Genomic DNA, 25,868 nt, shown 5'->3' on the forward strand with positions numbered 1-25,868 from the left:
GATTAATCTTTGCTCAAGACAGGCCCAGAACTGGAACGGCAAATACCTTTCAGGGCCAGGACTGAGATGTATTTGCCAGGCTTGTCTGGGAAACCACGTGCAGCATCCACTTATAATACTCTTAAACTAAGCCAAGACTCTGAATCTTTCAACTTGGTGAACACTTTCAGGAAAGCAAAAATGCTGCCAGATAACAGTCTTAATAACAGAACATAAATATACAGTAAACTATGCAAGCACAGCGAGTGATTTAATAAATAAATAAATAAACCAAACCCGAACAAACTAAAAGGTACATATATCTGCATTAGCTTGATTTTATATCATGCTTTTCACCCAGCCTCCTTTCCCCATTTCACTCAGAGTACAAATACGCAGGAATGCAAAATGCCTTTCATGAGAGGACAAGTATCTTCAGTGTTAAGAAAGCTGCTCTCAGTTGTAAGATTCTGAACAGGAGCAGAAATAAAGCTGCAATTCAGTGCTACACATGCTAAAAGCCAAGTGCCAGTCACATGCTTTTATCCAGATTTTTCTGTTTTCTATTTCAGTTCAACCACTGTATTAGAAACTACCAACTGGAAAACTATTAGACCTAGTCACCAACTCTTTCTGCCTCTGAAGTGTTGCAAATGGCATTTACATTTACTTTGAGGCTCCCTTCATTGCCAGATCAGTTGGGAAAAACAAAAAACAAAACAAAACAAAACAAACAAAAAAACACCACAACCTAGGACTAGAATCACAAGGACATCCAGGGAAGTGCAACAGGAATTGAAAATGTGGGGCTTCCTAATTCAGGAACTGCAATGATATTTCCTCTCTGGCGCAAAGATCGAAACACATGGAGAGAAGAATTCCAACAGGATGGAATAAGTGCTCTGCAGAACCTGGAACTGACTAATTGGGAAGCAAACATTTAGGTTCAGATGTTCTCAGTAACAAGGGGACATCGACCTGTGTTGACCCAACTGCATATGAGTACTCCAACTACTGGTACTACGTAAGTATAAAGGAGGAGGGGAAGGATCACCTAGCGCTGCTGTGAGTAATGAATGCTGAGGGCACACTTTGCATCACCTATCATACAGGACCCACAATGAGGGGGAGAAGGGAGTGGTTTGTTTGTGAAGAAGGGGTTTGCACGTTGGGTGGTTTGGGGCTGCCACATTTTGCTGGTGGATCTGTGAATTTGGGATACCTGAAAGGAAATTCATATCCCTTACCCATTAGAAATTAAAGCCATTCTGAAACAGGTGAAGCAGTAACATGCAGAATCAAAGTCCAAACAGAACAGTGAGTATTTCAGGCCTGATAATTCATGGCTTGCCACAGAAACAGCAATGATTTTCCTGCTTGGACACCTATTATACTGGAAAGCATGTGAAATACTTGTGTATTCTAATGCATTAGTACTCGGTAGTTCAGATGGGAAAGGCTAGTATTACCAAGATCCCACACAAAGCCTGTCTAGATTAACACTAACAATTCAGCTTTTTATTATTAGTACTATTTTTAATTTTTTAATTTTTATTTTTACAAATGCTACATTGTAGAAGTGGTCAACAAACTGCCTTTGAGTCACCGAGCAAAGGTTCATTGAAAAGCATTAAAATGCACTTTAGTCTCTCTCTGAGGGTCTTTTTCATAAAATATAAAGGATAACAACAAGCAAGTTACCTTCCATCATGGGTACTCCTGTAAACAGCTATGCAATGTACTTTAGGATTCACATATTCTGGAGAAAATTCTTCAGCTGATATAATACAAACCTTGTGCTGAAAAATAAGCACAAGGTACAATTAGCAATTAATACTGAAAATAAATAATAGGGCCAAGCCTGGAAGGGGAACAATGTAACCTGATGTCAGCACAGAGAGATCTAAGTCCCAACCCATGTACTGTCATGGACTTCACGAGTGATTTTGGATCCCTTACCTACCTGCACCTGAATGCCTCAGTATTTAAAAGCATTTTTCTGTCCTTCCCAGGGGAATGTTAAAATGCAAGTATATGTATGGTAATGGGAATCACAGAAGACCAGCTTGCAGGGTCGGAAGCTAGCCAAGGGTGGACAAGATTATACAGAACAAGGGTCAGAGGGAGAAGCCCTCATCAGTGGTGTTAAGACTTTCAGACCCTGGGGGAATTCCTAGTCCTTCTGAAATGCAGGCAGTAATATTTGCTCACACAAAGTCCTTATAAATAAGTTTTGGTAACTATGAGATTTCTCCCAGTGGATTCAGAATTCAGTTTAAAAAATGTTGAGAGTTCATATGTTTGTTGTTGTTGTTTTGACATAAGGCAAGACGTGTAGGTAGACACAACCATTACTGCCAATAAAAAGATATTACGTGTTATTTCCAAAATACGTAAGTGCAGGTTACAAAATGTGTGCATGAACTACTTGAAAAGGAAATAAAGAAGCACTTGATAATGATAACTAGCACTACATATTAGTATAAATAGCAATTGCATAGGGAGAATGCATTCATGTGCAAAGCAATTCACTTTAGAAGCGGTCGTAAAGGAGCTCAACTTGTGCTTTAGCGTAAGTGAGCAGTGTATATAAAGCCTTTATAAGGTAGAAGGCAGAGTGCCAAAAATCCCTTTTCCTTGGCAGCAAGTATTGTGCTTATCCTCCCTGTAATGAGGATATGTGTAATGTGCTTGTCCTCCTTGTAATATGGAGCCCACAGGACTCCAGCCTTTTGCAGCAGAACAAGGATAGGCTCTGAAGATTGGAACTGTACTTTCAGAGCACCTAAAAAGTTACCGTGGGTTATCATTTGGATTTAGACAGCTCATTTGCATCTGTCTGAGATAAAGTCGTTAGAGCCCCTCTTGAAAGCTGACCTCAACAATTGCATTCCCTCTTTACTATTCAGACCAAATTTCTGACCTCCAGCACTCAGGGTAGTTCCCCTTTGCCTCTCTGCTCTGTACAACAGGGGACCTTTAACTTCAAAACTGCTGGGACACTGACTCCATAGATAGTGTCCATACAACACAAGTTCTTCTTTTCCTCATTCTCATCTTGTGGTAAGTGCAGCGTTTACGTTTAATGCAGGGAAATATTTTTTTGTATGTCAATCTTGAAGCAAGTCATTTAGAAAAAGGAAACTGTAATTTGGATAACAAAATATTATCATGAAACTTCCATATGTGGAGATATAGCCTAATAATATCAATACCTTTTGGGTAAGGATCTTGTTAGCACAGCAACTGCTACAGGGAGCTACCACACAATTTAAATGGTATTTGTTCACACTGAACACTGCCTCAGGAAATGAAGAAAGTATGCATCAGTTGCTAATCCTAACAGTGCCATGGAACTACTCTGTGTTCATAGTTTGGTTTTAACTTTAGATTGAAACCAACTGTGCAACTGGTCTCGTGTTTCTAAAATGGTAAACACTGAAACAACTTGGAAAAAAAATCAGTATCTCGAAAAATGTATTACTGGTGTGGGCCAAAAGATGGCAGTGAAGGTTTTTATTCAAAGCATTTAAAAGTTCTATCTTTTCTAAAATGAATATATTTATTATCTGAAATTTTCTAAGAGACACAGGAAATGCCCGTGTTTTGAAGATATAAAGAGAAAAAAAAAAAAAAAAGGGAAAGGCAAAAGATATAGCAATTAAGAAAAAAGCTACCAGCATATTTTTCAATTAAAGTTTACATGTAGAGAAGAGAGAGGAACTGAAATAAAGCATTAGAAAGTTGGAAATACCCTTGCCAAGATCAAAGATAAAAAAGATACACAGGAATTTGCCTTTCTTGTTTGACTCAGTATTCGTTGACTATATACAAACCAACATCTTCAAGCATCTAATATACACCCTTTCTCACATCACTATTGAGCATATGAACATAAGGAGAAAAGTACATCTCTTTACCTATTTGAGGAATAAATATTACAAATGGAAAAGAAAATAGAAACTTACCAGAAGAAAATTAATTGATGATGCCTTAAGATGTATCTTTGTATCTGCTAGAAGATCATAGGCTACAACACGATTTCTGTCATCCACAACAATGCTGCGACAAAGGAAACTGAGACAGAAAGCGGGGTTAAAAATTAGCCTCCTGGCATTGCCATGTTGTTTGAGCTATTGTGTAGCTCAGCTGAGGCCTAGCTTTCCTCACCACAGGTACCTAGTCATTCTGTTGGATCATAAGTAACAAGTATGTTTGGCCACTGGTGAATGCAGTATCCTCACGGGAGAGACAAAGGAAGCAGCACATGCAAAATATGGCTTGCCCTTTGTAGGTTGCCTAAGAGAGTCCAAACCTCCTGACCTTAGTTTAGTTCTCCAGCTGAGCTACTGCTAGCGGTACACTGAGATGTAGGTCTGTGCCTCTCATCAGTTACCTTTGATCGGCCGCGCATCTTTGGTTAAGACAAACACATATTAAAAGGAAGAATCTTACTAAAGACTTGGGACTCTGCCTTGCTCATGGAGCACGATCCCTACAGGCTTACAAAAGGAGAAATATTTCCCTTTTCCTAAAAGAGGAAGTCACGTACAGATTGGACAGGACTTTGAGCAACCTGATGTAGTGGGAGGTGTCCCTGCCCATGACAGGGAGTTAGAAATAGATGATTTTTAGAGGACCCAGACCAGTCTGTGGTTCTATGATACAATGCTTATTTCTTTTCTTTCTTCTGCTCATCTGTTCAGCTAAGCCAGACAGCATGCTGTGGGTGAGAAGCTGTAATTCCCATAAAACTGCTCTTCTGTTTCTCCTCAGAGATTGTGAAAGTTTCACTTGTTCAGAGCACAGCTCAGAAATAAAGGCATCTCAGGGCTAAGGACACTTAAGAGAAATAGGGGTCTTTCATTTGACTTTCACTATTAACTGGGCAACTAAGAATGTCTGTGAATCTGGGATACATTCTCTTGCAATGTTTTATTGGGAATAATCATCTGATAGAGCTCTAAGTAGACGTGGCATACTTTGAATAATGATTCTATGACAAACTTCATTATGCAGTTTTGATTGTTTTCTTTTTTAACAGACATGTTATTAGGCTAGAATAAGAGGAGTGACCTGTCAAAGTCATATAGTTCTTCTCTGTATCACATACACGCTGATGAAAATCCTAATCCCTAAGCCTACAATCTGTCAAACACTTGGCTCACAGGAAAAAATGATGCATGTCAGTAGCCCCCTGACACTCCCAGGGACACAAATATCTGTGGGATCACAATCCTAATTTGACTCACTCTGAATTGCTCAAGTATTAACAACAATTTCACTTATGACAGACAAAATCTCTGGGACATCTGCAGTAACCTCAGCAGTCAACAAGGATAAAGAAACATAGGGCTTGAGGCCTACTCAAAATTTCAGAGAAACACATACCTTTGCTTCAACAAATCTTGTTAGAGGAGTGGAAACACTCTTGTAAAATTGGCTGATACTTTTTTTTCTTTTTATAGTCAAAACCCTCAGAAATGCTTTTTACTAAACAATCATAAACAGCGCAAACATCTGCAGCCAACAGAGCTGCTGGATGCTCTGCTACTGGACTCTATAATTAATAGTTTATAAGGATTTACAAGTGTATATAAAAACCCCTTTGTACAGAAAAAGTTCACTAAAGCAGTAGCAATATTTAATGTGCTGACTGCACAGACTTAGTAATCTGTACAATACCCAAAGAATTATGTATTGCTTTTAAATCACCCTAAAATGTGAACAACATAACAGCAGTAAAATGCATTCCGATATATAAAAAGCATAATTATATTCTAAATGGTTATTTAACCATTTCAGAAATTCTTACCTGTATTTGCAACTGTATATTCTCACTCTGCCTTCTATGACAGGTCCAGGGCTATTTATTTTTACCTCAGCAGTGTATAACTGGTCATCTTCATTGGCATATTCAAAAACTAGAACATAGCGACCGACTTGAGGAACATTTATGGTCATCTGTAAATTGACCTAGGTCAAGCATCATTAAAAAAAAAAAAAAAAAATAGATTTTTCACTCTCTTTCTTGCAGGAAGCTCCTTTTGCCTGCCCTGCAAGCTAACTGGTCTTCACTAGTCTAGGGCCAACCCTGCGCTGTCTCAGCAAAAGACAATCGAGCAGAATGGAAGCAGTGCTTATAAATAATCACTTTGTCCACTAGTAAGCATCAACCAGATTCAGGAAACAGCTGCCATTATAACGGCTCTAGGAAGATAACAGCAGATCTGCAAGATAAGGCTAGGAAATGAGGCTTATTATTAATATTCTTGGCAGTATAAACTATCAGTGAGGAAAATCTGATGTTCCTAAAAAACTGTCACCCTCATCTCTGAGCTATCTTTAAAAAACAAATCAAAATTGACTCTTAATTTTCCACTGAATAAATATTTCCACAAACAGAATTCCTACTACTGCAGCGCTTTATACTGATTACCTACAAAGAATGAGAGCATTATGTCCAGGAAATAGACATTGCCACTTTCTGAAACATCAGATTTTTCTTTTAGTTTACCTGTGCAAGTTGGTTAAAGTAATATTTTACAGAAAATACTCTGAAGTAGTTGCATGAAAAGTGCTGGGCTTTGTTACAGTGGGCTGTATAATTATTTTCAAATGTAAGTTGTTTTTCTCAAGATGTCCTTAGGCTGTGAACTTTTCAACAAGCAAATAATTCTGTCAACAGCCATCCCGACTTCACAGCAATAAGTCATAACAGTAAAGTTTTGCACATGCATCGGTGATGAAGCACTGGGGCCTATGACATTTAATTATCATTGTTGCAGTTGGCATTTTTTTAAAGCAACTGTCAGAGCACAGTAACAGAGGACAAAATCACTTTACATTTAATTATCATGTACTTGATAAAATAGCTTATTTTAAAAAACATGCTTCAAGTATAATTTTTGGTTTCATGAAACGTGTTTCTCTTTCAATGGACCCACAGCAGTGTCATATTTGCATCTGCTTGTTCTTAACTAAAGCAAATATTTTACATAAGTATAGCTATTTAAGCAACAACAACAACAACAAAAAAGATTAATTTGGAGTAACATACATACACCATTACTGCTGACAAACCATTTTGCCATTGCTACTGCAATTAAGCAATATGCTGAATTAGACAGTATGCCTAAAACACAGGTATTTTTATTTTATTAAATACTTTTCTCAGAGTGAAGCATCCACTCGAGTCATAGTTATACATCTGCCAATACTGATATGTTTACATGGATCTGTATAAAATATAGAACTTAGTACAGAGCCTGTTTTAGGGATGAGTTACAGGTCTGCAAATCCTGAGCCACGAATCTGCCACCATTTTTTTAGTCCAGTAGTTTTGTAGTTAATAGTGCAGATGCGATTGCGATTAGCGGGCAGGAATCTCACCTCTCTTCCACTGATATGGGACATCACTGGATGATCAGGAGTTGGCTGTCGAACAGGTATTCTTCTGTATTCTCCCCCATGTCTGTAATACGCTGCCTCTGAACCGAGGACACAGGAAAATCTGCCCAATGGCAAATGCTGATAGAGCAAGCAGCTAACACAAAACAAAAACACACACAGAATTATTATTGCTTTCAATTGCAGCAGTATAATAACAACATAATCCAAGGCAATGGTTTATTCCGTAGGATATATACTGACTTCTCTGTTGAAACACGTCCAGGATAGGTGCAAGGCTCCGTAACTTGTATCTGCAAGATGGATGCTTCATAATAATCACTAGGTAACAGCACCATATAATCCTAGGAACAAATATAACAAATGCAAGACCATGCAGAAAATTACAAAAGGAACCTCTCCAGACATTCACAATGTAGCAATGCACAAAACCGATCACACAAATAATTTTTATGGAGGATATCTGCAATACACATGTAGATTTTTTTGCTGCTATATGGGCCAATAACATCCCTATGTGTCATGGTAAATCTGTTTATATCTTCACAGAGATAGTTTGAAAGCAGCTGCCCTGTAAGCAGGGAAACTGCAGCCACTATCCCATCATGTGTTGTACAGGATGGTGCTCATAAAGGAGCTTCCCCACCATATCTGTGGCTTGCAGGACTTGTTAAGTCCAGAGCCTCACAATCTAAGAGCACAGGCCTCTCCTACTTAAGCTTTAAAGCTAAGAAACACAGATCTTCCAACCCAAAGTTCTTCTTGCTTTATAAGCCAAATGGTCCAGTCAATAGAGTGGAAAAAAAATCAGTTTGTATAAGCTTGAGCTGCACAGGCACTGTGTGGTAATACACAGCTGTCACTGCACAGTTTTCACCCATGTATGCTATTCACGTGCATACAACTCACCTGTGTTTGACTCTGCAAGGGAGATTCATGTATCCCAGGTGGCTTCGTAAAAATAGTCCTCATAATCTATTAAGCTGTGCTTCAAGAAGCTGGTATATTTTTGCTCTGCCTTTTCAACTTAAAAGAGTGGAGCTTATTTATAAAAACTTTCTTTTATGAATACATACTAGGCTAATATCATTAACAAATTCCTTTTCAAAGGTTTTAAAGAAAAAGGCACAATAGTATGTCACGTTGAGCAAGAAATATGCTGCAAGCTCTTTAGTAACATTCTACATGGCGTTCCATAAATTTAACAGAGCCCCAGGGTTGATGACTAAAGATATCGGCTCCTTGTTAACTGTATATAATATACATAAGAATTTCAGTATAGCATCTTTGTGATCGTGCATCTTTAAGGTTTTCCATAAATGCTCACCTCAAAGGCTTTGTCTTTTTATAGCAACTCACAACAGCTGTCACAGACAATTTTTCAGTAAGTGGAAGGGAGTAAAAATAGGAGGATAAAAAAATTTAGAAAGTGACCTGCTAATTATGAAGCCCATCTTATAATACTTTTCTGAAGAATCTTTGCCAGAAAACTAAGGGCTTGATCATCTGTAGCTGAGCCAAGCTTTAGATATGTTATGTGATATGCAAGAATTACTAATTTCTGTGAGCTTTTATGCTCAGACAATTGTGCTGTATATATTAATATTTCTTCAACATTTGATGGTACAGAGTCTGGACAGACTGAAAGTCTGTAAGCACATGAAAAATTACAGCAGATGAAAGTCAGAGAAGGAAAAAAAAGTGAAATTAGAGGCTGAACTGTATATTTTCATAACGATATTCTGCCACTCTATTTCCACTAATGTGCAATTTCAATTGCTTCCAAGGTTGTTCCTGACAAACAACTCCAGAGCAATATTATCATGACAGCCTTCAAGCACTTGTTTTCTTCAATTGTTTTCTTACCAAGAGGACTTCCTCTGCCATTATACTGACAATCCACATTCCTGGAACCAATGAGAAAGATTCTGTGGAGCTTTTTCCTGGGATTGTGACAAAAGCTGGCTCCTTGCTGGGTGGGAAGACAAATTCTTTGCTCTGAGCAGCCCCTGCCAAAAAATAAAAATAAAAAAAATAAGGGACTGTGTAAAATGTCTCTGCTTGGCTGGTACTCTGGACTTATGATTTAATACATTAAACTTGGTGTAACAGGAGCTGATCGATGCTGCTCTGACAATATGTATTGTAAGTAAGCTATAGAGCTGTGTAATTATTGTCATCTTGCTTTTTATTAGTCTTGAGCAAATTGGTTCAGAAGAACAGACTTTTTCCCTTGTAATGGATAGTTTTGCAATATTCTGAAATATTCACATCCCTTCCCTCTTCCATTATTTTCCATTCAATATGTTTCTCCACTGACTCAAGACATCTTCAGTTGACACAAGGCCTGTTCTTATGCAACTTTCAGCTGTATATTTTAAATACCAGAGGTTCTCTGTAGCATCTAAAATGTTGTGAATAGCAAAGGTTTCCTCTTGAAAGCCCCTGGACAAAGACAAAAGCTTGTGCTCTAAGCTGATTCCCTGTCTCCCAGGCAATGTAAGACAGTCCTGACTATAAACTGCTGCCCCTCTGCTGAGAGGTACCTGTCATGTCTTCAGTTCTGTCTTCTCCAAGTTATTGAAGGTCTATGACTAAATGCCATTGACTCCCAGCAGTGTGGTACTATTAGGCATCGTAAGAGATAATTCTGAACATATTCTTTGAATGGCAGACATAACAAGGATATAGAATACTTATCTTTTACCAGGGACCAAGTCATGTTGTTGAGGTCTGTCATCAGAGCTAATTTGGTGGATTGATTTCATCATTAAATAAATATTATTCATGGAAAGAAGGCAGAAGTCACCTTTAAACTGAAATATTAAAGGCAACTGAACCAAGATAAATTCTGTTTTCCCTTCTTTGAGAGCTTCATAAAACACACAGTTCAAAGCTTTCAAGTACAGAATTGGAAGTCCTGAATTTGGCAAACATTTAAAAAACAAATGTTGATTATTAGTTAGCAGAAGTTTCATGCAAACATAGCCACATCATTTACAGGAAAATATACTAGGAAAAGCACAAAAGCATTGACGCTGTTAAAAGCAATGCATTTTAAGCGACATTACAAATCTGAATTAGTTGCTTCTTGACAAGGCTTCTCTAATCTAACATTCATCTGATCTGTTGTGCCGTCGAGTTGTACCTACCTGCTTCAGGCCGAGATTGACAAGCAGATATGCGGCCAGGTAACGATTCACCTCCAGGGTTAATATATCTCAGGATAATGCGAAATAAGTAGTGGTTTGATTTTTCCACATTCAAAGTTATCCTCACTTCATTCTGAAAAATTGAAGTTAATAAACAAAAACAGCCATAAAGTGCTGAAAAGAGGAACAGTGAGAAGCCATGCAAGCACCATACTAAATGCCTACAAGAAAAATGCACATGCAGACAAGTATACACTGGAATGGCAATGCTGTGTATGACAGATGAAGACAGGTAAGCCTAGTGAGAAAATTAATTCACTTACAAGTATAGTTAGTGCCAAAATGTTTTCCCTCAGCAATTGAGATCTTCCCTTTAGAGCTTTTTGAACCCAGGGTGACATAGCGGAGGACTAGGTGGAAGAGCTTAGGGGAAGCCACAGTGACAGGTACAACCACCTCTGGCTGGGAAAAATAAAAAGAAAGGGAAAAAGGAGGAAAGGAAAGTATATTATTTGTTACTAGCACCCAGAGAAAGAAAAACCATTTGGCAAAAGACATACTCCATAACAGAAAAGAAAGGCTCCAGCAGCTTACAAGAGAATAAAACCTCCTGTAAAATAAAGCACTGTGTTTTATTTTTATTTACTTACCCTGAAAGACATGGAATCTTAACTAATATGCAAGTTGATATTGCACCTTGAAACACGGACAGTATTTTACTGATATTCTCCCTGCCTGTGCAGGGAAACGTAAGGGCCAGAATCACTGATCTTAGTCTGAGATAACACACAATGCTCCACAGCACGCAGACGTCTCAGACTGGCACTGCAACTTCTGCTCCCCTACCAGATCCCTCACTGCCTTAGAGATGTGATACCAAGATTCTTTTGCCCTTGGGCTGAACTGACATCTCCGAAACTACACAGTTCACATCAACCCTGGACTGGCAGTAAGCCCACAGGAGAATGAATTCACACAGCCCCCATTTAGTTGCAGAGCAACAGAATCAGCAGGGACTTGTTCAAAGGTTGGTTGGGTAGGAAAAAAATGGCTTTGTGCAGCCTTAAGGGTTTGACTTCCTCCTTTCCATCCTAAATCATAAAGCTCCCATCACAAACCAAGTCCCACCTGTTCACCCATCATAATCCGCTCACTGTCCCATTCCAAGATGCTTCTGATACAGTAAGTTCCCTACCACTATGGTCCATTCTGCATCCCCAAAAGCACACAAGTTTTCTAAATTGCAGACCTCTCAGCATGGGGCACAAAGCCATATTTTCTCTTACTGCAAAAAGCTAAAATAAATGTTAGAGTGCCAGCTCTCATATGCTACTTAGTATATTATTCAATTCTGTCATCATCACAGAGACCTCCACTTTCTAAATAGAAATGCAATGCAGAAAGCAGAAACAGGCATACAACAGATGATAGGGATGAGAGATCTGCAGAGATTAAATGGCTAAAATCTCGGTGACTGAAGAAGGGCAGTGGACCAGAACAGAAAATACAGACACATGGGGGAAGGTTTTACAGCTGATGTTTTAAATGGAGAAAGGTGACTGCTGAAGAGAAAAGACGGGCATTGAGGGAACACCTGAAAAATAGACAGGAACAAAAAAGGAAAGGTGAAAGAAATGAAGAAACATGCCTCAGAAAGTTTCACAAAATGGTTTTATGGAATATCTAGAGAACACAGGTAAAGAGAGAGAAAGAAGACACTAATGAGTAATGAGGGAAGGAGAGATGTCAGTCCTCAGTTTCAAGAAAAAAGCAGGAAGTGAGGAGAATTTATTATTTGAGCTCTATCACAAACCTAGGCAGCTCTTGCCAGTGCTTTAAAAACTCAGACAAACTGTTAGCTTCTCAGTCTATCATGAGAGCCCCATGTTAGCAGCATGGGTGAAGCACAACAGCATAGGTCACCACCCACAGACTATTTATTTCATCTGATTTTTCTAAATTGTATTGAAATATTTTCACAAAAAGTTGATATATTAGCCTTTTGTGTGGTAGATATTGTAATCCTATTTGTCTTCCACAAAAGAAATGTCAGGAGTATTTCAGGGCCCTGCAAGGCACAAAAAATCTATGTGAAAATTCTGAAAGTTTCTTGAAATGAAGAATGTGACTATGAAGAATGAAGACTATCTATGCAAGGATCTAACTGTGGAGGGCCTGTATCTGGCAATTACTTACATGAATGAAAAGCTTTATTCAGGTGAGCAAAGCAATGCACACTTTCAGCAGGATTAGAAACTAAGTACTTTCACTAACTCTTTACAAAATGCCAAGTGGATATGAAATGCAAAAAGCATCTGAGTTACACAGCTGAAATTTAAGAAAGCACAGCTTCCAGAGTTGCCTTCATTTGTAAATGTGGAGTAATTCTGAAAAGCCAAAAAAAATGGCTCTGAGATTAAAAAAAAAAAAAAAAAAAAAAAAAAAGAACATAAACAAAGAGGAAAAAGTGAAAAGTGAAGAACAGAAAGAAAATCACTATACTTGCACAACAGTTATGTGCTTATGTCTGTCTGTAGTTGACCCATTAGTCCTTGGACAGGTTACAGAGGCTGGACACAACTATATCTGTGGACTAAAAAATCTTATCAGCATCAGAGTACTACAAATACCAAAGTATAACTTTTAAGAAGAATGAGCAAATCCCATTTATTGCTCAAATCTACTCTTTTCAAATTCTGATTCACTTGCTCAGCAATTCCATCTAAAGTCCAACAGGTCCTTTCTCACACAATTAAATTATGCTGACTCTTCCTGCAATGTCCTTATTCCCTATGCTGTGTTTTGCTTTATTTGTAGTCTATCATGAGAGTAAAATAAATGTTACTGAAACACTCCTGCTCACATCTTGTTTTACTGAATCACACACTTTCATGTTTGCTGTAAAGTAAAATTATAATTTCTGGCAAACTGGAGACTTTATCCTCCTTGCCCAAGTTGAAAGTGTGAAGGCTTCACCACAGCACTATAATGAAACCTGAAAATTTTGACATGGACTATTATGGAACTCTATAATCCAAGTGATTTAGCCCAACATCAATCTTCTGCTGCTTCTGCTGTCCTTGTCATGACAACAATTTCTTCATTTAGTATTATAGACTTTAAAGCTACTAGTTCTTTCCTTTAAACCAACAGCAAAATGCATTTCTCAAAACAACAACAAAAAAATACCTCCCCCCCCAAAAAAATGACCTCGCAAAGAACGTCTCTGGAGAACACATATTTGCACTAGCAATGACCAACTTTAAATAATACTAACAGTCACTAATCCAAACAGTGATACAGTGCCAAAATGTTCAGATTAGTGAGATCCCGTCCTGGTTTCTCCATGACCTTGTGCACACAACAGTACAACAGGGGCATACAGAACATACATCTATGTTTTCACCCCAAAGCCTTGAGCAAAATACCAGCTTACTTGTATAGAAGACATCTGGGCATATCCTCTCCAACTGAAGTTAGGAAATTCCTGAGGATCATAGCCAAACCGAATTCCCCTTCCCTGGACAGTAGTTCCATCTTCAATCTCAAACCTCATGTGGTGCAGATCAGGGAAAAAATAGTTTTGTTCAGGCCTTTCAAGGAGACAAAAAAAAAAAAAAAAAAAAAAAAGAACAAGCATTCAAAGGACTATTCTTTTCCTCCAAATTTTCATTTTTTTTTTTTGCCCTGATTGTATATCAGTTTGTATATCCTTGCCAGTATAAAATACAAATATAAGCATTGATTGAACCTTTGATATTTATTTGTGAGTAAAGACATTTTAGGCAATGTGCCTAAATCACGTCACTCAACAACTAAAGCAAATTGATTCTGATATGATTTTTCATTTCACAGCTATGTAAGCTAAAAATGCCTGATGAATTTATGATATCTCAGGTAGTTCGTCATCTGAGTATAACCCCAACATCCAACACTTTTTGACAAGAAGCCTCCACCCACTCACCATTGTAATCTGAAAGAATTACCAGTATGGTCTACATCTAAAAGTATGCTACATCTACATGTATGGTCTACATCTAAATGAATAAAGCAACGGAAGGGAAGTGATCTACCGATCACTGAGAAATCCTGTTAGTAGCTAATAAATAGCAAATAAGATGGATGGAATAAGAATTCTCTTTCCAGAAGCTTTTACAGCTATACCTTACCTTACGTACCTCTTGATATATACAGGTACATTGATACATACACAATGTGATTGCGAAACAGGTATCAATTATTTAAGGAAAGGAGTTAAAAAATCCTATTACAGTAACAGAAGAAAACTGTCAGGCAAAGTGAGTATAACTAATAGCACAATTTACCAGCTTATTTGTCAACAAATCCAGAATCTCATGTGAAAAGCTAGCAAGGAACCAATGGGCAGTTTCAAATTATCTACTTTAAAGCACAAGCTCTTTGTTACAGTCTGACTCACTCCTGACAGGTCATCCCCACAACGTGCTCTCTGCACTGGCAGGCACCCGAGGGTTCAGCACACGCAGAACTGATGGATCCTCCGACATCACACTGACAGCCTGCCAGGAAAAGAATAGAAGCCAAATATCCCATCAGAAAAAGTGATAAAGGTTATCAGAAAACACACCTCGCTTCCTCTAATTAAACACTATTATCAACTCATTTCCTCCTTCCGGAGCCATTTAGACTCCCCTCAGACTCTTTGAAACACGTTAACACCCACGGATAAGCTGCAATTACTTCTGGCTTTTCACGTTTGTTGTTGTTCTCTTTTCTTTTCCTTTTTCCTGCTTGTAACATGACAAAAGCCTTTTATTATTATTATTATTTATTTTTAAATCACAAGTAAAAAGCCACATTTACTAAATGCTGGACCACAGTTTTTCAGAACAGCCATTCTGGTACCACAACATAAGAAAAATGTATGTGTTTACATAAGAGCATACATATATTTTTAACCAGTATTGGACAACCATATTGAGTGTCTTGCTACAGGAGACAGGATTTGTGGCATAAAGTAACGGACAACTCTAATAAATGAGGCAATATGTATCACACTAAGGAACAAGTATGCCTAAGTTAAAAATTTCAGAACTGACCTGGAAGGTTGAATGTTCCTAAACATACTTACAGCGAGTCAAGTAATCTCACTGAAATCAAGGAGAATTAAAGCAATTTGCACCTTCCTGAAGCCAGATTGATTTCATTAGATCTTTCATTTGAAAATTAGACACACACACAAAAAAGTTTGTTTGATAAACTAGCCATTGTTTTTAAACTTTGCACACACAAAAAGTACATCAGTATTTTAAAAGTAAATCTCTTGCATCATCCTTGGACAGGTATAAATCCCACTAAAAGCAGTGAAAGTGCTTTCAATAATTTTAGAAGGAGGGCAAGGAAGAAAGGGAACCATTGAAGTAGCCCTGTACTCCTCAAAACACATGGCAGAGAGATGACTGCTTCCACCATATCACAGCTACATCTGACTGTACTTCAAAACATACTGAGTCACAGTTTATAGCAATACACAAACATAACTGAAAAAAATAAATGATGTTACTAGCTGTTGTAATATTTTAAGTTCTTATTCCAGCAGTGGACCTTAGAAAACCACTAAACTGAACAGAGAGCTACCAATCTTACAGCTAATATTTGCAGGAAAAATCAAACCTCCCTTGGCCTGTATCCTGGTAGAAGAAATGACTTACAGTTATCTTATTTGGAAATCTCTTTAGCTATGATACATACCTATTTTGCTGGATGATTTGCATCTCGGTGTTACGTACTGCATTAAACTTTTCATTGTATTTTAATTTCTGACTTCATTGAAACCCTCTAAGAATGTGAGGCATTAGATTTTGACAGGGATTAGTGAGGTGCACCATGCAGGAATGAAGGCTAGGCACAGAGCTCAAGATTGCCCAGGCTTGCACTGGTTCTGTGCTGGGCAAGCTACAGCAGCTCCTCTTGCTATCTCACAATGGGCTTTGACAGAGAAACCTCAGACAGGTGGCAGTAAACAAGTCACTGAGGATGGTGAGGCAAAAGCTGATGAACTCAAAGAGGAACAGATTTTATCAAGAGAGTGAGCCACAACATTTCTGGGAGCTACAGTGGTAACAGCTGCCCTATTCTTTCTCCCTTTGGAAGGCAAAGAAGGAGATTTCAAATACAAAACACATCCAGCTCAAACCGAGACTTGCACAAGTTACAAGTAATAGTGCAAAACACTGTGCATAAATGATTCAACAAACACATCCACATTTTAAAAATATGACCTGTGAAATTCTAAAGACTTTTGTGTTAAGTGCAAATGTGCTGCTAGAAATGTTCTTTACCTTGGCAGCCAAAATAATTCTTGTTTTCAAGAGCATAATAACCTGCTTCACAAGTGTCACAGGAATCTCCACAAACATTGGATTTGCAATAACAATGTCCATTTTCCTGTGAAGAAAATAATTTCATCAAAAATTTCATCAGTGCCTTCTTCAGAACTTCATTCTTTCAATACTTTGAATTCCCTCCAGTTGTGAAGAGGAAAATCTTTCTAATCGGAACAAAAAATATTATCTGGACATAACTTCTGTTATTTATCATCTTTAATGAACAGATGAGAAGATCCCTACTTTCAAAGCAATGAAAAATTTTCAGAACTTTTATACATCCCTAGGATGTCACCTGTCATTTCATGTACGAAAGCAGGAATCAGTTCCAAGAGTTCTATTTTACCGCGTTACAATAACTTATCTTTACAAAATAAATTGAATTAATGTTTTCCTTATCATTTCACTTCACCTGTTGACATTCTCCAACTCCACTTAGCGTTCCACTCACATCACAATGGCATGCTGCATGGATGGGAAAAAAAAAATAAAAATAAAAATAAATTATCAGATTGTCTGCATTCCTTCTTTGCAAGATACTTTGCAGAAATAAATAAATAAATCTTGAATCTGCAATTTGGAGTCACAGAGTAACAAGGTGGATTCTACTCTGGACGATTCAGAACAGCAAAGAGATACTGGTGCAAGGTGAGAAGAAAAAGCAAAGGAGAATGAATGAGGACTTACATGTACGTGCAATTTACTGACGTGTTTTGAAGTATCCTAATTTGCGTTTAACAAAACCAGTCTTTTCTGACTGTTCTGACAGAAGTGCTTTCTGGTTACTTGAGTACAGCACTAACAAACACTCAAGAAATTATGGTCTAATTTCTAAAAATAACTTCTGCTATTACAGGTAAATTTGGTTTTCAAATTATATTATGTCAAAACATGTTCTTAACAAGTTGTTAAAATCACTGAGCACCACAGCTAACAAAGACGATTTTCAAAATAATTTAGCATATTCCATAACCCAAAGAAATATGTCTTAAAGCTGTACCTGTACATCCTTCAAGGTTTTCTTTGGCCAGGTTCCAGTACAACGGTTTGCATTTACTACATGTAGGACCTTCAACGTGCTGAAGACATTGACAATAGCCCTAATGACAGAAAGAAGTTGATTGATCTGTTTCATAAAAAAACACACAGCTCTTTAATATTATGAAAAAAATAATATTATAAATAACTCAGGCAGCTTACTGACTTTCACAGAAGCATGGAATCTGAGGCTGATTCAAACTTTTTGAATTTTTCTGTCTCATACTATCAGCACAGGATTGTTCCATTCTTCCATATCTAATTTATCCTAAATATCCCAATGGACATACTTTCCAGTTCTTTCATAGCCTTATTATAACTGCTCTAAAGCATTAACAGTTTGGAAAAAAGATTAAAATACAGATTTCCTTAAAAGTAATCATTAATTTTCGTATTTTCTCCTACCTTTATCAATCCCTTTTTCTTAGGAGGGCAGAGTAGAAACAACAGTGGAAAAGTGAACTAATTCAGATTAAAAATGTTAATACTAGTAATTATTTTTTTTTCAATTATGGCAATGCCACACTTTTTTATATTTTTTATTTTTACCAACAACTTTTCTGTACTTTTAATCTTAGATAATTTATGTTCTGAATCACCCATACAGTATCATACAGCATTGTGAAGTAGATATGATGTCTACTTTTTTTTTTTTTTTTTTTTTTTTTTTTGTAAAATTGATTTAGGCAATTTTTTGTAGAATTGATTTGTTACATCTCTTCTTCATATTTTCTTATACTTCTCTATTTATTAATTATTGAAAAAAATAATTACACAAAGCTAAAGCGTATTTCTCTGAGGCAACAAGGAGGATTTTCCATCCTCTACACATTTTTCCTAGGGATAAGCAGAGGCAAACAATAGTGAATTCTGCTTTTCTTCTTTATTCTTTTTCTATCCTTTTCCATAAAAGAGAATGGATGTCTCTCAGCACGGTTATTTGCTCAGGCACATCAACATGGAGGTCTTTAAAAGACGTTTAGATGTAGAGCTTAGGGATATGGTTTAGTGGGGACTGTTAGTGTTAGGTCAGAGGTTGGACTTGATGATCTTGAGGTCTCTTCCAACCTAGAAAATTCTGTGATTCTGTGATTCTGTGAACATTGTTTCCAGGGAGTAACTGGTTTACATGTGGCCAACTTGAAAAAAAGCTGTAAGAAGAATACGGATGTATGCCTGAGCCTACCTCTTCCACCTGCCACATTTCTTTTCTGGGTCTTCTTTGCAACCCATTTACATGGAGTGTAACGTAACAGTTTCTGATCTGTTATTTTTCACAGTATGTTACTAATATTAAAATACTAAATACTAATGCTAGGATATTACTAATATTAATACTAAAATACGAGTATATACTTTCATATAATAAATACTAGTATATTAATAATACTAAAATGCTAAATACGAAAAAATATTTTTCTGGGAATAATTTGGTACTGAAATGGTCCAACCCAGAACCAGAAGGTCTTCAAAGCATGCATAAGCATATATGCACATCTGCATGTATATATCAGTGTCCTAGCGTACCAAGCACACATAAACAGTATGCATATTCCACATTGTAGCAGGGTGATGGTTGGACCAGATGATCTTGAAGGTCTCTTCCAACATTAATGATTCTATGATTCTATATAAAAGATTCAAAAAAAAACCAAACACTCTAGACAGGTAATTGCATTTTTTTTTTTTTTTGATCAAAGTATAAAACACTGAGGTCATTTCCACTCTTACTCTACAAATAAGCTTGTGCAACTCTATCACAGATTATGATCAGGCTTCAGGCACTTAAGCGATGGAGTGAATGTGTTCATCAAAGGCTCAGACCATACATGAAGTATGAATATTGCTAGCTGCAATGACAGAATACTTACGGAATGAGAACCAGCACTACCTGAAGGGTCACATTCACTGTTGATTCCTTTAGGAAGTTAAAAAATAAACACATTAGAAGACCTTTTGAAAACAGCTATGAAATACAGTAATGCAAAAAACAACAATGTAACCTCTGCAACTTTAAAAGAGTGTCTTAATAGCCACCTTGGAGCAACTCAAATACTTCAAACTTTAAGACCAGAAGAAGCCTTTAATGCTGGTTGTTCAAACGTACTTAGCCTCGTTTGGACTAATTGTTTTGGTATACAAAGTAGTCACTTGGAAAACCGTAGCACCAACCTACAACTGAGAGATGTTTTCTTAAAGTTTCTGTGGCATTGTTGAAAAAAGGTTTTAATCTTACAGTTCACTTCAGAAAATATACAGAAAGATGAACGAAATCGTCTAGTACATAATCCTGGTGTGTCCCTCCCTTCCCACACTTCAGCGCATTTCTATGAAACTACACTCAGCAGGATGTCCTGAAGAACCTCACAATGAAATGGGGGTGATGTGAACTGAATGCAGGATTTTCCAGCACAAATGTTACCTTCACAGTAGGGGAAACTGTAGTCTGCAGAAAGGCATCTGTCACACCGTCTCCCCGTAACACCTGTTTGACACTCACACTGCCCTGCTGTTGGCTCACATGTGCTGTGCTGGGAACCAAGAGGAGAGCACTGACAAGCTGTGTAACAAAACAAAAACAAAAACAAAAACAAACAAACAAACAAAAAACCACATTGATAATATTAGCAGAGTTCACCTTGTACCTACTAAGCAATAATTTTCAAAACTCTGGTATTGCAGAGGTTTTGGATACTCTCTAGACTGTTCTTCATTTTTCTTTGAAATAAATAATTCAGGGTCCTCACACCTGCTTGGAACCTATGATTTTGAGATGATCTGTTTCATGTTGACATTGTTTACCATGCTAACATTAATTCAACTTGTACAGATAACAGATACAGCAGTGATGTGCTAGGGAGAGCTACCAGAGTGTGTGCCTGCCAGGAAGCCTGGCCACTGGGTTCATCTTCAGTGTTACTGTTGCCAGCTTTGGAAGGAACAAACTATCACACTTATATAGGTAGTTTTTGATCACAGAATCAGAGACCTCCAAGATCACCGAGTCCAACCTCTGACCTAACGCTAACAAATCTTCCACTAAACCATATCCCTAGGCTCTACATCTAAACATCTTTTAAAGACCTCCAGGGGTGGTGACTCAACCACTTCCCTGGGCAGCCTATTCCAGTGACTAACAACCCGTTCAGTAAAGAAGTTCTTAATATCCAAACTAAACCTCCCCTGGTGCAACTTTAGCCCATTCCCCCTCGTCCTGTCACCAGGCACGTGGGAGAATAGACCAACCGCCACCTTGCTACAGCCTCCCTTCAGGTACCTTGATGGAAATATATTTGGGAGAATATATTTTCTTCTGTACTGTAGTAATAAAATGGCAAGCCCCAGTAAAAGGAGGAAAGGCTGTTACTCACGGAAGCAGCTGGGATAGCTGTAAAAACCTGGAGCACACTGGTTGCATTTAAATCCAGCAAAGTTCCCGTGGCACAGACACTGTCCTCTAGGACCACATATATTGTCCACTGAGCCAACTGAATCACAGTTGCATTCTGCATAGGGAAAAAAATAAAAACAAAAATCACTAAATATCCTGACAGACACATGTCTAAACGAGTAGTTATTTAAAAGAGAATTTGCCCCAAAGACACCTTTAAATGTTAAACAATCATGAGGAATCCGGACAAACTATACTTTCACCACCAAATATAAATATCCTGAAATAGATGCTTACAATATAATTGCCTCCTCAACCACTGATAACCAGGTTCTTACTGCAATGCCATGATGTACAATTTAGACATTCAGTTTGATTCCTTGTAAAATACACGTGTAAGGAAGAGAAGTCTATCTTAAGACGGAAAGAAAAGTCCCATGAGAGAAGTACTCATCATCTTTAAAAAATTACCTCTGACAAAAAGCATCCACAAAGCTAGGCTAGGTCTAACAGCTGACAAGCCTACTAGAAAAGCAGTTAATGATGCACAACTTCATGATGGACAAATAAAGGATGCACAAGGTAAGAACTGCTGCCCTGTCGCAATTCTACAAGCTGGCAAGCAGTGCACTGCAAGAATTGCACATGATACGTGAGGCGCACTGTCAGACGGTACCAGCTAGCTGCATGGTGCTTCTCTCGGATTTATCACTGGTTTAAGTTAACAGCTCTATCACAGATAGGATGTGCTGCTTTGTTGAAATGATGCTGGAAGTTACACAAACCCATATTTCATAGGTACAGGAATGGGAGCCCGTCCAGGAATCCCAGCTGCCGCAGTTTTTGCAGTTAAGGCTAAGGTTTGCAGTTAATCTCTTATATTATTTGACTAACAGAAATGGCTGACTGACAAATATAAAACAAACACTGTTCAAGTACTCTCTTTCTGTTGCATGTTCATTTTCCTGGTTCCCCATTTTGGTTCCTCTTCGTGCTGCAGCCAAGGATGTCTGGTTTTGCTGTGTTTACGTCAAAGCTTCATGGAAAGACACAGAACTTGCTAGCAAGTTGTGTAAGAACAATACAAATACTGAAGCTTCCAAAAACATCACCAAAACTACAGTCTCCTCCCAACTGAGTATTATATCACATTCTCTCCTCATTTTACTTACATCAATTAGTTTAAAGATTTTATTTTGATTCTGCTCCTGTTGCAGAAAGCTTCTATAGAGTACAACAAGGTAAGACCAGACAGGACAGCTTCAGCTGCAGTAGCCAAGAAGTTATAGAGCTACCTCCCTTCTGAAGATGACAACTCCAAATAGGAGTAGCAGGCTGGGCTGCTCGTCTTCCACTACAGTCTGCAGCATTGGTTTAAATTTAACCAATGGCAGCTTATTTTAATAGAACAAGCTGTGAACTGCAGTTTTGAGCAATCCCACTGGCTGTGTTTTCAACTATGTTGTCTGTGTTTTACAATTTGTTGTTGCATGCTTAATCTTTTATGTCTCTTTTCAGCTCTTGGTGTTAAAAGTTTGAACATATTCAATATGGGTTTGATTTGCTCTGAGATTGCTATCTAATTTAGTTCTAAGAAAAAAAAAAATACTGTATTTTAAAACCACTGAACAGAGTGTACCAAGGCAGAATCATGACTTTATGTTTTTAATTTTAAAAAGTTGATCTACTCCAGACCATAAAGACGTAGTCACACAGTATTTCTTTATTCCAACCATTGTGTTTAGTAACACAACATAATACATCTTTGTGAGTGCGTAAAGAATTCTGCTGGCTATTCATCGGACATAAGTATATAAAGCCCAAAAGGAAGAAGACTGCTGTAATCAGCAACTAAAAATAATGAGAAAGAAGAAAGTAAGTCATAATGTTCTACATAAATCCTGTTACCCTTTATAGGAACGTATATTTTAAAACTCAGCAACAGCCTATATTCTTTTTCAATGTACAATTCACTAATCATAGAATGGTTTCAGTTGGAAAGGACCTTAAAGACCACCTAGTCCCAACCCGTCTGCCACTGGGGGCACAGGGATTTTCAAGGATTACCAGGGACTAAGGGCCCTTCTCTCATTCACTGCAAAGGCAGACAAAACCTAGGGGCCAGATAGGACTTGATGGCTTCTTCATACACGTAGAAAAGTATTATACATTTCAAAGTTATACTTCAGTACTGATCACTCTTCCTTTCACATAAAAAGCAGGCTAGTCCTTGGTGTCATATGCCCTGGTGAAACCCCACGGAGATCATTCATGTTTCACGAATACATGAGCAAGACCTGCCATATGATGTTAAAATTAGCAAGAAATCATTGTGAAGGGCAAAATGTGAAAAATCACTGTGACGGGCAAAATCACTTTCAGATTTAAACAACACACATTGTACAAGGTACTAAACAAAGATCCTCTGCAAAAGTGTATTAGTTCTTCACAGATCTACTGTTTTTTACTATGCCAGTCCTTTGCCAGCAGTCAAGCATCCTCTGCTGCTGTAGACCTCCATGATAAAACAGTTTTCAAATCCTTTGGTTATTAGTAAGACAGCTGTGCTAACTGAAGCTAAATCAAACAGTCAGACCAAGAAAAAAAAGCCCATGGGAAAACAGACTATGTAATTATTTCCTACTGTAGAAACATGCACAGAATTAGTGTTTGGAGAATGAAAATATATGAGGATTTCACTGCAAGGAACAGAAGAGTCTCTTGCTCACTTAGTGCAGTGAACATTGCTTCAACTCCTGCAAAAACAGTACCTCAAAAGCATTAAAGTTTGCCTACTCAGGGGTCTGTCTGATGATATAGATGTAATCTGCAACCTTACCTTCACAGACAGGGAATGAGTGGTGGCCAGGTTGACAGCTGTCACACTGAAGTCCACGTACCCCTGAGTGACAAAGACACCTTCCACGAAAATCACAGACTTCAGGACGGGTACCCGCTGAGTTACATTCACATGCTGCGACCAAGTAAAGAATTTTCAGAGGCAGTCTCTGCAGAAGTGCTCTTCTATTATTACATAAATAAATAAATAAAAGCCACTCCCTAATGATCAAGAGGACCAAACTCTTCTCCTCACATTCATTTAGTTTCATAATAGCTTTTATTGATCACCAGCATCAGTAAGAATTCAGTACTGAAGGAGATATAAAGGAAAATCTGTTAGAGAGAAAGGATCTGGCTTAAAGTAACTATTGCATTCAATGTCAGGGTTGAAGCACACTTAGCCTCTCCCCACTCAGGACAGATGCATCAATATCAAGTGGTATGCTGACTACTGAAAGTAGATCCAGCCTTTGTTAAGACTAAAAATAAAATATTTATGGTTTGGATTTACAGTCTCTGGAGGGAGCAGTTAATAAAATCAGCAGTACAGAGCTGATTAATTGAAATACTTTAAAGACAGTCAGTTTTCTGGTGTTGATTAGAAAGGGCAGCCTGATACATGAAACTGAGGTTGCAAACTAAAGTTAAACATAAATTTCTGCCCATAAGGATAAGCAACAGAAATGCTTCCATTGGTATTCTAAATTTCATCAGGAATAATATTATTAAATTCACTCTCAAACTGGAATCTGACAGCTGCATCACAAAATAGACAGCAATCAATGTAATAGAGGCACTTGTAGATAGGAATCACTCCTCATCGAGTTTTTCTTTTTTGACTTCTGTGAGTTCTGAGAGACTCCCTTATAAACACATCTCCATGGCAAAAGAATTTCATAATTCTGAATAAAGCTTGGATTTTTGGAGATACTTGCTGAACGGGAATGTTTTGGCTTACTCTGGCAGTCATGAAAAACAAACAAACAAACAAAAAACAATTGCACAGGTATCACAGGAAAATCCCTGAAATCCAGTTCGACATCTGCACAGTCCTGTATTTCCATTACAGTCAGTACCAAGAACTCCTGTGCTGTGGAACTGGCGTGCTGAAGAGCACATTTGTAAAAAAAACATTTGCAGTATTACAATCTTAGAGTTGGCATTTCACTTGGAAGCTAAATGTTGGCATTTACACTGGGGCTCAGTCTCCAAGAGTAAAAGAAACTATGGAACTTACGCAGACACTGGGGGCCAAAATACCCTGGTTTGCAGCCACCTTCTAGTTATTGCAGGAAATAAAAGAAAGAAAGGAACAAAAGTTAGTGCACAAAACCATGCAGCTTGTATATCTGCATGAAAAAACAGATTGGTACTTAGCAATTATTACTCTTGAACCAACAAAACTATTCGTATGACCCTTACATGCAAATCTCATTTTAAAAATAAATAAATTTGTAATTATGTGTTTAGTTTGACTGCACTAACTTACAATTTCTAGATATAGAAGCTTCCATTTAGAGATATTTGCTTTTCCTAAGCCTTCAGAATGAGGTGTTATTTGTTGAAAATGTAAATGGCTTAAAATCAGTTTACTCCTGTTTATATTTACTTGTTATAGCATTGCAGTTTTTTTCTTTTTCATTTTAAAATTATGTGAGAGAAGAAAACATGCAACTGAGGCCTACCAGGGCT

The 25,868-nt window shown here is 37.7% G+C and overlaps 1 protein-coding gene across 3 annotated transcripts in view; it reads right to left on the reverse strand.

The window, feature by feature from the left end:
• LAMA3 (laminin subunit alpha 3) overlaps window positions 1-25,868 on the reverse strand; it is a 112,814-nt gene that overhangs the window by 55,821 nt on the left and 31,125 nt on the right. Inside the window, exons 12-28 of one of the 3 annotated variants that reach the window (XM_035318301.1) lie at window positions 25,414-25,452; window positions 24,175-24,309; window positions 21,316-21,450; window positions 20,367-20,504; window positions 19,816-19,862; window positions 17,907-18,006; window positions 17,319-17,371; window positions 16,862-16,967; window positions 14,980-15,079; window positions 13,978-14,134; window positions 10,865-11,003; window positions 9,256-9,398; window positions 7,633-7,733; window positions 7,372-7,525; window positions 5,795-5,955; window positions 3,948-4,056; window positions 1,681-1,778 (exon numbers count right to left, since the gene is read on the reverse strand). In XM_035318301.1, the coding sequence (XP_035174192.1) occupies window positions 1,681-1,778; window positions 3,948-4,056; window positions 5,795-5,955; window positions 7,372-7,525; window positions 7,633-7,733; window positions 9,256-9,398; window positions 10,865-11,003; window positions 13,978-14,134; window positions 14,980-15,079; window positions 16,862-16,967; window positions 17,319-17,371; window positions 17,907-18,006; window positions 19,816-19,862; window positions 20,367-20,504; window positions 21,316-21,450; window positions 24,175-24,309; window positions 25,414-25,452 (1,915 nt within the window). Of the gene's footprint in view, window positions 1-1,680; window positions 1,779-3,947; window positions 4,057-5,794; window positions 5,956-7,371; window positions 7,526-7,632; window positions 7,734-9,255; window positions 9,399-10,541; window positions 10,675-10,864; window positions 11,004-13,977; window positions 14,135-14,979; window positions 15,080-16,861; window positions 16,968-17,318; window positions 17,372-17,906; window positions 18,007-19,815; window positions 19,863-20,366; window positions 20,505-21,315; window positions 21,451-24,174; window positions 24,310-25,413; window positions 25,456-25,868 lie in introns of all 3 variants that reach the window. The other 2 variants (XM_035318302.1, XM_035318300.1) reach the window with 2 other exon arrangements.

The sequence above is a fragment of the Oxyura jamaicensis genome, chromosome 2, assembly GCF_011077185.1.
Source record: "Oxyura jamaicensis isolate SHBP4307 breed ruddy duck chromosome 2, BPBGC_Ojam_1.0, whole genome shotgun sequence".
NCBI classification, from domain to species: domain Eukaryota; kingdom Metazoa; phylum Chordata; class Aves; order Anseriformes; family Anatidae; genus Oxyura; species Oxyura jamaicensis.